This window comes from Lampetra planeri, chromosome 4 (assembly GCF_965212315.1).
Source record: "Lampetra planeri chromosome 4, kcLamPlan1.2.h2, whole genome shotgun sequence".
In the NCBI taxonomy this organism is placed as follows: domain Eukaryota; kingdom Metazoa; phylum Chordata; class Hyperoartia; order Petromyzontiformes; family Petromyzontidae; genus Lampetra; species Lampetra planeri.
In genome coordinates, this window is record NC_136110.1 from 21,401,042 (window position 1) to 21,412,493 (window position 11,452).

Consider the following 11,452-nt stretch of genomic DNA (forward strand, 5'->3'; position numbering starts at 1 on the left):
AGTGCAGCGCCACATTAAATACGCACTACAATGACAATAGTTTAAAGCGATTTGAAGCGTGTTTTATTTTTTTGTGGGGGGGGCAGAGCTTTGTGATGTCATATTTGAGGGTGGGGTCTGACTTTTTGTGACGTCGTGTGACGAAAGGGGGGGGGGGGGTAAAAAATTCGTCCAAAATCGCGTGACGTCTTTATGGACGGCCCCTTAATGCAGACATGATTCCTTGCAAACGATTTCTGTTTGTTTTAACATCATAACGCCTGTTTTTATTGCCAGAAAGGGTAAAACCAATTCTTATATTTATAAAAAATATATATTAAAATTTTGATTTGAAGCTTTCGTGACTGCAGAGATTCATATTCGTGGTTCTTTCGGTAAAGTCACGTAGAAGGGAAATAATAAAATAATAAAAACAAATATTTAATATTATTTCCCTTCTACATGATTTCACCGAAAGAACCAAGAATATAATATATATTTAGTTTAATTTATAAGTGCATTTATTTTTCAAGGAAAGCTAATTTACAATCGCGTTCGGGGCAGCCTCGCCGGGTGCCGTAGCGGTGACGTCACCCCAGGATCACACGCCGTCCAGGGCACCACGCAGAAGCAAGGTTTGGTGAACGACTCCTCAACAACAATAATAATAACAACAACAACATTAACATCGTTAACATCACCACAGACGCAACGTCAACAAGTAACGCCAACCGTTTGGGAACTTGCGACGTTGAGCGACGGGCAGCGGCGTTGGGCAGGGTGCCTGTTGTGGCAGCAACGTCGCTTTCTGAAAACGAAATTGGTGTGAAAAAAAAATTCGATTTAAAGTTTTTGTGACTGCCAGGGATTCATATGCTTTGGTTCTTTCGGTAAAGTCACGTAGATAGGTTGAAATAATACAATAATAAAAATAAAATAATAAAATAACATGATTAAAAAATGATTTGAAGCTTTCTTGACTGCTGGAATCCATACTCTGTTTTTTTCGGTAAAGTCACGTGGGTATAATGTTATTTTATATTTACGTGAACGAACCAAGAGTATGAAGTTGCTGTAACAGCCTCGGGTTCTTGGGTTCTTTGCCCAGACGGGTGTGGAACAAGTGCCGGATGAGGCTAGTGCCTGTAGCATTTGTTGTTATTAAGGGTGCCATGAATATTATAAAAACACGTAAATATGAAACATTTTTAACTTGCATAGTAAAGTAATTGTATTTTTTCATTTGCTATATGGCCAGATAATACGACAAATCGCTAACCTGAAACACCCAGTCGTTCGTTAAAGTTGAAGGCGGTATAGTACTATAGTAATAGAGCTAGTGCAAAATCACTGAAACCGGAATTGATCGCTTGAACGCATTTAGCGCGGGGCCCTTGAAAGTTCGGGGTACGTAGCATATGTAGCTACTTTTGCTACTAGGATCATCTGACACTGGTGTGGATGCTTTAGTTTCGTTTGTAGGCGTTCTGGTAATTCGCTTACCTGTTGTGGCTCGTCGGATCTCTCCAGTAATGCATATTGCGATTCTGTTAGGCCACCCTTAACTCTGTGTGCACACTACTGCGTATGTACCGTCGACGAGACGCACTTTCATCGCCATTCCGTCATCTATCCACTGCTGGATGGAGGCCTCCTCCCGTGTAACCAGAGGTCGCAACCGGGTACCCGATACCCGTACCCTACCCGATACCCGGCTACCCGTACCCGGTCGGGTACGGGTACCTGTTTGCGACCCTGGTGCGGCCGGGTACGGGTAGACCGTGAGTCACTGGTGAGTAACTGTCACTCATTTCCCAACGTCTTGTCTCTTCTCACAATTCAAGTTCCTAGAATCAACCCACCCGCGCCTGCAACATGGCTTCATCCCAGAGGTCGCAATCAGGTACCTGATACCCGTACCCTACCCGTACCCGGCTGGGTACAGGTAGGGTACGGGTACGGCCGGGTACGGGTACCCGTTTGCGACCCTGGTGCGGCCGGGTACGGGTAAGGAATCTGCGACCTCTGCATGTAACCCATCTCGCCCCCTGCACGCGAGCGGATTTTCTTCGCCCTGTCTCCACGATGTCTCGGCGCCGGTCGCCCTGCTTTAGCTTGACGGCAGATCTGTGTCCCTGTCCGTCTGTCCCGGTGTCTTCCTATCTGCCGGTGTGTGAACCCATCTCCCTGCCTTCATCTGCCACCATGCGTTTTGTGTTCATGAACCACCGCGTGTCCCTGTCCCGTGTGTCGTGCAGCATGGAGGAGCACGGTATTCCAGTGCAGCCCCTGACGGGAGGCGGAGGTCTGAGCTCCATGGAATATCTCCTGCAAGGTGCTCGCCACACTCTCCTCGTCAAGAGCTGGGGAGCCGTTCCATTACCGAGGCCCCAACAGGGCTTTCATATCCAGTAGATACCGACAAATACCAACCAACGACCTGCTTTTGTGGGTCACGTGAGCCATTCCCATTGACATGAATAGAAATATCACGTAAGCACCCTCTTATAGCCATGCATTTCAGATGGCCTCAGTTCCAGACAAAGACCGAGATCCCTATTTGGCCCTTGTCTGAAACGTGTAGAGCAACTTTTACCATCTTTTCTCACCTCCGGCTGGCGTTTCCCATTGCAGAGGCATCTTGCAGTGCTACTTTCATCGTGTTTTCTCCTCCGCGTCTTAAAGTGTGTTCTCATATCTGCGTATGCCAGTGTGGTGTATAGTGGTGTATGGGATTGTATCTATGTGCTCATGTGGTGTAAAGGGGTTTGTATGCGTATGTGCCGGTATAATGTGTGCATGCCAGTGTGGTACTTATGAAACGTGGACCCCCACCGAATGTAACATCGGTGCCAGTGAGAAACATTCAGGCTGACCTACCTACGATCGATCCATCCTGGGTTTAACCAGACTGGATTGTGTGAGGAGCTCACAGATCCTTGAAAGATCTTGGACATAGTCCCATCGGTTAGCTCCTCTGGCAGGCAAGGCTGTTTTGGCTGGGACATGTAGCCCGCATGCCCTTCCACTGCATGCCCAAACAGATTTTGTTTGGCTGAATAAAGGGGGCAAAACGGGTGCGGCACGGGCGAGAGAAGAGATTGATGTGGTACAGGAGGATATGGAGCCGAGTGGACTTGCCGATAACTGGTACCAGCGGTGTCAAGATCACCCTCTGTGGAGGAGGCTTGTGAAGGACGCTGCTGAGCAGTTGGAGGCAGTCGCCCTCCATCAACAACGGAGGACAGAGGAGCAACACTCACAACAGCTAGCTGAGCACCAGGCAGCTAAAATACAGCAAGTTGGCACAGTAGGAGAAACACAGATGGTGCATCTACCAGTCATCTCAGTCAAACCATGGCACTTGAGTCTGTCCTGTGACCTGCCAGCAAGCCTTCGACACTTCAAGTGGCCTCAAAGTGCACGACCGCCGTGGTGACTTCACCACGACTTAGTGGCGAACGTCAGTTGTTGTATAATGGTGCATGGCTGTGCGTGTGCAGGCAGCGTGCTGGACAGCAGCGTGGACAATGTGCTCAGCCGCCTGCGTGGTCTCTGCGATAACATGGAGGCGGAGTCATTTGCCGACCATGAGATCGTTTTCCTGCTCAAGCCTGGGCAGGGGTCGCCGTTCGTCATTCGGGCGCGGCACGCCCTGGACCGACCCGGGGTGAGGGTGTGCGGAGATGGGTATCTCGCGCGTCAGCGTGCGTATTCCTGTGTCTCATTGTCGTGTATATGTGCGTGCTCTTGTGTGGTGCTTAGCGCGCTACGGTATGAACCTGGCGACCCAAATTAAATGAATTATTATGGCCAACATATACATATTACAATTCCTTATAGGGGAAACACATCCTAATTAACTGATTACGAACATAGCAAAAATTACAATAACACACATTACAACTAATTACTAATCTACAACTCATTACTAATCATAACAATTGACTGATTACCAATCTATTATATAATTACAATCCCCCCCCTCCACCTCAAATCACTGCACCTGAATGAGTTAAATTATGACGTCACCCTTCTGCTGCTGCTCTATTTAAGACCGGGAGCAAGTGAGGGCTTCACTATTCTGGCGAATTGCCCGATGATGCTGGATGTAATTACCAGTAAAACGTCGTACTACTCAAAAATTGTAAATGTTGTGGTTTCACGCTTCAACACACCGGTGGGCTAAAGTAGTGAACTATTTGTCTTTTGTCAATGTGACACTTTTTTGCTGATTGGCCGTATCGGGTGGTGGAGGGTTACGACACATTTATAAATAATGCGATCTAACCCAAAAACTTTATTATAAATTATTATGAAAGGGGATCTTCATCGTTGTGCTTCTCTGTGTGTATGCACGTCTACGTGTGTGCATTTGTGCATTCATGTGTGTGCACACTCTCGTTTGGTAGTCTCAATTTAGATTCAGGCTGTTGTAGCAAACAGCGATACAATCAAGGCAGAAATAAACTAGAAACAATCCATACATTTGTTGGCTATGAATTGCACATTCATTACATTTCCAGGGAGATCAATTGTTGTACCCCTCGTGTTACACTTGTGCCCATAGCTTCTCGTGCATTTCAGTGTGAGTGCACGTGTTGAGTCTTTGTGCTTCGCGCACATCAAAGCGCACGTTATCTGTACGCATTCGTACATATCCGCGTGTACTTGCGCTGCAGCTGCCGTGGCAGCTTCGCTACGTGGGCACAGCTGAGGTCGGGGACAAGCAGCGGGGAGCGTTGGTGCGCAGCGTGGTGGAGGTGGCCGCCTCGGAGTGCCTGCCCACCTTCCTGCAGCACATGGGCTTCCGCACCGACCACGAGTACATCGCACGTGGACACATCTACCGCAAGGGAACTATGAAGGTGCGGGAGGAAGGAGGAGGGGGGGGGGAATTGTCGAGGGAGGTTGTGATCTGGATTTCATGCCTGGCCACAACTGACATCAGTGGTGAGTGACATCCGAATTTTCTTTGACTCCCAATAGGTCAAAGGTGAAGAACCTCTGTCTTTATATCACATGGTCCGTGGCCACATGACACCGGCTACTTCGATATGGCCTGAAAGCAATACAGCTGTATACGTCATGGTAACCAGCTTGGCCACACTCATCTTTAAGCGAAATAAGTGACTGCACCAAAGGTATTCGAAAGTCCGATTCGGCCCTCAGTCAGCAGCAGGTTCCCCACCCCTGCACTCTTTGGACTCGGTCTCAAATGAGTACCTGGTGTGGTCTGCACGCATCAGCACTGGGGAGACAGAGCTGGTTCTGGCCACACAAATCCCCCCTTGTGCACCATTGCAGGCACTTCGTAGGGGGTCGCTAGCAGCACATGTCCCCAACAGCGCTCGCTCAGCTGCATTGGCTTCCGGTTGCCAAACTAATACATTATAAGGTACACACAAAGTACTTGCCACACATTAACCACAATACCTTGCTGATCTCGTCAAAGAACTATACCATCACGTTAACTCTCGTCATCCTCGCAGCAGCTTTAGGTTAACCATGGAACAACGACGGTCACCGCATCGCTCGCGTTCAGATGCTCTTCTTTGGCCGTCTGGAACGTTCTTTTGATATTAGGAAGCCACTGGAGCTATGCGCTTTTAAATCGTCTACATTGAAAGTTAATTTCTTCAGAACTTCTTGTGCTGAGTTTGCTGTCCTTCGTCCGCACCTCCGATTAGCACGGTTGGCAACGTACAGTGTGAAAGAAGTTCAACATACGTACGGCATACATACAACAGCGTGAGCTCCACGGGTGGATGTTTTTTTTGTGTGTGTGTAGGTGGTGGTGTGCAAGGTGTTCCGGCTGCTCGTCGCCGGAAGCCCGGAGTCGGCGGAGCCGTTGTCCCCGTCGCACCTGCTCGAGCTGAGCGTCGTGTGCGGCGGCGCTGGAGGCGGCGGCGCCGACGCCATTGCCGAGGACATGCGCAGCTTCGCCGAGCAGCTCAAGCCGCTGGTGCAGCTCGACAAGATCGACCCCAAGCGCCTCTAGCGGTGGGGGGGCGGGGAGGGTGGGGAAGGGGCGGGGGGCAGCGTGCGAAGGATCCATCCTTTTTAGCACCGCTTGCTTGTTTGGCGTTCATCCACGCTCGGTTTTGGGTTGTTTCGTTGAGCTTTCTTTACTGGACTGAGTTGTAACTCGTAATGCTCCAGAATCCGGTTTAATCACCAGGAGGGGCGGGCAGAAACTTGGATTAGAACGCAGGGTATCATCTGTGCTGGCTGAGTGCCACTCTTGGCACCCAAACCCACCTATTATTAATAGTACAATAAAAATCACAGCCGTTTGTCAATTCACTGCTGGATGATGGCCTTCCCTTGTTTCTGTCACGAGAGTTGCATGAGCGTACTTCACTGTGCTGGTCAGTGTGAATCGGTGAGGGGGGGAAACTTGAAATGGTATTAGATATCACTGTGGATGTTAGCAAAGTGTGCGAACCGATGCACCACCGCTCCACGCCATGTTAATATATTTAGAGTCCTGTGGACGATTGCATGAGCCACCTTTGGTGATGGTTCCCTTTGTATACTGCGTAAAATTATACATGAAAGGAAAATAATCTACTTCAGATGTTTTATGCAACTGCCCGCTGATGTTTATTTTTCAGAGTAGCTTCAGGTTCGGAATGTGAGCGTGGCCTGCAAGACGTTAATTTCCGCTCGTTTTCGTCATTTGTAAATACTCATTTAACCTAAGTTTTGTATCTAAACAATATAGTTCAAACTTTTCAAATGCTTTATAAAATACTGAAATATGTGCCTAGGATAAACCCTGCCTCTCCTCCTTGAATGCGCCTGTGTTGTATGTATGTTGAACGTCTTTTCGCACCTTACATATCTGTAAGGTGGTTTAACCGTCACTGGATTTAGTTTCAAGTCGGAAGAATTCCTCAATTTCTATAAAAAAAAACATCTCTTAGTGCAACCGAAATGCATTTATTTTGGGTGGGAAATGGTCCATATTTGTCTTAGTCTCAATGTCCCCTCTGCTTAGAAACACATTCGTGCGGAGGGAGCTGGTAGGAACGTTGGGTTGCTCGGTCAATGGCCAGGGTCAACAGCGGCGTGGTGTATTCCGCAAATATGCCCGACTGTGAGGGCGGGCACAAGCCGGCGTGAGTAGGTTAAACGTTGAGTTTTATAAGGGCACCACGGGGTGACCAGCCCCTCCCCACCCAGCCCCACCCCTCCCATTTTTGGATGCACGACGGACGGACACAATAATCCCCTGTGGGTTGGTGGAACCAGGTGGTTCCTACCAGTATAAGCGCAGAGTCTGGGTGTTCTAGAACGCTGGCAGCCCCGGAGCCATCGGTGGAAATTCCACGTTCCCATGCCGGTGACTCGGCTACATAGGGCGACCACTGATGAATTATTCACGCTGGGTGGATCCAGAACGTAGTTATGTCGTCACGTCTCTCTCTGGTGTGACGTCACACCTGTCCGCCAACCATTACGTCATTTCTCCCTAACGCGGACACCGACGTCACCCGCCCCCAGCTCCTTAACGTCATCGCGGTAGCGTCCTCTCGTGGACGCCCATTTGGTCACATTGCGTCACTCGCGCCTCGGGATAGCGTCGTATGACGTCATCGCGCCCGAGCCGTTTAAGTTTTTTGACGTCACCAGACCGCCTCACACCCCCCCCCCGCGCACGCGCGCGTGACCCCGCCCCTCCAGCGACCCCGTGACCCCCCCCACCACCAGCCCCTCCCCACCAGCTCGTCGCTTCCTGCTCAAGCGCCGACACGAACCTCCTCCTCGTCGTCCTCATCATCGTCAAACCTCTTCATCCTGCTGCTGATTCACAACAACAACAAACAACAACAAACAACGCCGAGGCGCCTCACTCGCAGCGCCGCTCGTGCTGCCGCCGCCGCGGCCGCGGCCGTCGCGCGGGACGAGGAGGTGAAGAGACCGGTGGGGGGTGGTGGGTGGTGGGGGGTGGGTGGGTGGTGGTGGTGGGTGGGGGGTGGTGGGGAGGGGGGGTGGAGGGGGGGGGGGGGGTGGTGGGGAGGGGGGGTGGAGGGGGGGTGGTGGTGGTGGTGGTGGGGAGGGGGGGTGGAGGGGGGGTGGTGGTGGTGGGGGTTGGTGGTGGTGGGGAGGGGGGGTGGTGGTGGTGGGGGGTGGTGGTGGTGGTGGGGGGTGGTGGTGGTGGTGGGGGGTGGTGGTGGGGGGTGGTGGTGGTGGTAGTGGGGGGGGTGGGGGGGTGGTGGTGGTGGGGGGTGGGGGTGGTGGTGGTGGGGGGTGGGGGTGGTCGGGGGTGGTGGTGGTGGTGGGGGGACGGGTGGTGGGGGGTTGGGGGAGGGGTGGTGGTGGGGGGGGTGGTTGTGGTGGTGGGGGGGGGTGGTGGTGGTGGGGGGGGGGGTGGTGGTGGTGGGGGGGGGTGGTGGTGGTGGGGGGGTGGTGGTGGTGGGGGGGTGGTGGTGGTGGTGGGGGGGTGGTGGTGGTGGGGGGGGGTGGTGGTGGTGTGGGGGGTGGTGGTGGTGGTGGGGGGGGTGGTGGTGGGGGTGGTGGTGGGGGGTGGTGGTGGGGGGTGGTGGTGGTGGGGGGTGGTGGTGGGGGGTGGGGGTGGTGGTGGGTGGTGGTGGTGGGGGGGTGGTGGTGGTGGGGGGTGGTGGTGGTGGGGGTTGGTGATGGTGGGGGGTGGTGGAGTGTGGTGGAGGGTGGTGGGGGGGGGTGGGGGGAGGGGTGGTGGTGGGGGGTGGTTGTGGGGGTGGTGGTGGGGTGGGGGTGGTGGTGGTGGTGGGGTGGTGGTGGTGGTGGTGGTGGGGGGTGGGGGTGGTGGGGGGGGGGGTTGTAGTGGTGGGTGGGGGGGGGGGGTTGTGGTGGTGGGTGGTGGGGGGGTTGTGGTGGTGGTGGGTGGTAGGGGGGTTGTGGTGGTGGTGAGGGGGGTTGTGGTGGTGGGTGGTGGGGGGAGAGACGAGGTGAGAGAGATGTCAATGAGAAGCGGCGGGGGTGGTGAACAGAGGATTCCCACTCACGGCCAACACCACAGTGACGATTATCTGAACCTGCCAAGCAGCGAGCCCTTTCGACACTTCGCGTGGCCTCAAAAGGTGCACCTGGCTTGGCACAGGGGTCACGGAGGACGTCACCGTCACTCCGTGGCGTTTGGTTTATTGGTGGTGGTTAGAGCCCGGCGAGAGAGAGAGAGTGGTGGGGTGGGGTGAGTTGGGGGGACGTGATGATGAGTCGGGGCAGAGAGACCCGTGACACGGAGAGAGCGGCGGAAATAATGCGCTGTCGTGAGGAGTGGGAAGAAAGTCGACTTTGTTGGAGGTGAGGGCCTGGGTGGAGGGAGAGAGAGAGAGAGCGAGCAGGTGGTGAGGACCTGGTGAATGGGGTGAGTTATACTCGAAGAGATTAAAAAAACCAGGTGGCGACGTGGTGGAGGAGGACGAACAGAGTTGGGGGGGGGGGGTTAGAGAAGTAGGAGAGAGAATCCAGGCAGAGGGAAAGGAGAGACGGCATGGCCTCCATCTATCTCCCTTACCACCCTTTCGTCCCTTCACACTCCCTCCCCAGACGGGCCCCGGGCCTCCTCCCACCCGCCTGCCATGGCGAACCAGCCGGTGCTGCTCAACGTGTACGACATGTACTGGATCAACGAGTACACGGCGTCCCTGGGTATCGGCGTCTTCCACTCGGGCGTCGAGGTGTACGGCCGCGAGTTTGCGTACGGGGGCCACCCGTACCCTTTCTCGGGCATCTTCGAGATCTCGCCGGGCGACGCGAGCGAGCTGGGCGACGCGTTCCGCTTCAAGGAGGCCATCGTGCTGGGCACCACGGACTTCGCCGAGGGCGACGTGGAGAGCATCGTGGAGGAGCTGGGCCGGGAGTTCCGCGGGGACGCCTACCACCTGATGCGCAAGAACTGCAACCACTTCTCGAGCGCCGTCAGCGAGGTGCTGTGCGGCCGCGAGATCCCGCGCTGGGTCAACCGCCTCGCCTACGTCAGCTCGTGCATCCCCTTCCTGCAGAGCTGCCTGCCCCGTGAGTGGCTCACGCCCGCCGCCCTCCAGAGCAGCGTCGTGGCGGCCCAGGGCGGCGCGGGGGGCGGTAGCGGGAGGGCAGCAGCGGCAGCAGCAGGGAGGCGCCGACGCGGGCGGTGCCGACGACGCGGAGGCCGGGGGTGGGCGGTCGGGCCGGCACACGCGCGTGTGAGACCGTGGTGCCGGTGGTGGTGCCAGTCGGTGGTGCCAGTCGGCGGTGGTGGTGGTGGTGCTCCGTCCATGGCGGGCGGGCGGAGGGGTGGGCGGGGGAGCAAGCGAGTGGGAATGATGAAGAGATATGCGGACGAGTGGGTGGCTGAGTTGAGTGGGTGAGCAAATGGACAGAGCGAGGAGACTAGTGAGCATGGTGGCTTACAAACGGGTTGGACGAGTAGGTGAGCCGGTGGGTGGGTACAGTTAATATAGTGAACGGTGAGGTGTGAGGCAGTGTCAGAGGCCTAGCGCTTGCCCTATTTCTTACCTTACCTGCTATCGATATCCACATCCCAACCCCATCACAACACGAACACCCCAGTCCACTGTGGCTGGGTTGTTTTGGAATGTGGGGTTCTTGATGGCCCCGCTGGAGAGCCGCGCGCACGCTCAGTCCCTTGTGCGCGCAACACCCGAGGGCAGCTTCTTTGCTCCTCCGGTTTAAATCACAGAAACTAAATCGCGCTGCAATCGCACTCGCCTCCCCCCAACGGGGCGGGCAACTACTACTCCCCACTTGCCCCACCACCATCTGGGTCGTCGACTGTCGGGTACCACCTTTGCTCACCAATCGACGTCACCGTCCCGTGTTTATTTTCCCGGCCTCACACTGGTGCCCGAGCAGTCGTCCCGGAGAGTGACAGTGCGTTTCTGCGCTGAAGTTGTATGCCATTCATCCGTCTAATTAGTTTCCCGGTCGAGGACACACACTGCCTTATCTGCCTCCTGAGTATCTGGGCTGGGTGACGCTAAGGGCGAGGTTGTGCTTGTGTGCCCTAACCCACTATGGCCAATTTGTCGGGGGCTGTAACTTTGAAGGCGGCTTTTGCCCCCCCTATTGGATAACGAGACTTTTGACGATCAGCGTGAGCTGAGAAGACTCAAGTCTTCATATTCTTAGGTTTTTTCGGTAAAGTCACATAGGTAAAAAATGTAAATTAATAAAAGTAAAATAAAAATATTTTATTTTTATTTTACTTTTATTAATTTTGTTTTTTTACCTAAGTGATTAAATTTAATAAAAGTAAGATTATAATTAATAAAAGTAAAATAAAAATTTTTTATTTTACTTTTATAAATTTTAATGTTTTACCTACGTGACTTTACCGAAAAAAACCTAAGAATATGAATCCTTGCAGTCACGAAAGCTTCAAATCTAGTCTCTTGTCCAGCAGCGAGCGGGTTGCAGGGAGCCTGTCTCAGGGGAGGTCGTCTGATTTAAGCGACGGCGTTGGTTTTGACCGCGGTCAGGAGGG

At 53.7% G+C, this 11,452-nt stretch overlaps 2 protein-coding genes across 3 annotated transcripts; both read left to right on the forward strand.

Moving 5' to 3' along the window:
• The first annotated feature begins 542 nt into the window (after positions 1-542).
• On the forward strand, positions 543-6,778 carry MED18 (mediator complex subunit 18). Of its 2 annotated transcripts, none has more exons than XM_078593506.1 (5): positions 543-614; positions 2,238-2,314; positions 3,483-3,649; positions 4,662-4,847; positions 5,771-6,778. In XM_078593506.1, exons 2-5 carry the CDS (start codon positions 2,239-2,241, stop codon positions 5,978-5,980), a joined length of 639 nt encoding a protein of 212 aa, XP_078449632.1. In that variant the 5' UTR covers positions 543-614; position 2,238; the 3' UTR covers positions 5,981-6,778. The 2 variants fall into 2 exon arrangements, with proteins under 2 accessions (XP_078449632.1, XP_078449633.1); XM_078593507.1 differs by having other exon boundaries at positions 603-700.
• Positions 6,779-7,650: 872 nt separating this feature from the next.
• Positions 7,651-10,231, forward strand: LOC144717825 (deubiquitinase DESI2-like). The gene is given in 3 exon segments (XM_078593508.1): positions 7,651-7,896; positions 9,517-10,043; positions 10,045-10,231. Coding segments are annotated over 2 exon segments (606 nt in total). The 5' UTR covers positions 7,651-7,896; positions 9,517-9,548; the 3' UTR covers positions 10,156-10,231.
• Positions 10,232-11,452: the final 1,221 nt, after the last annotated feature.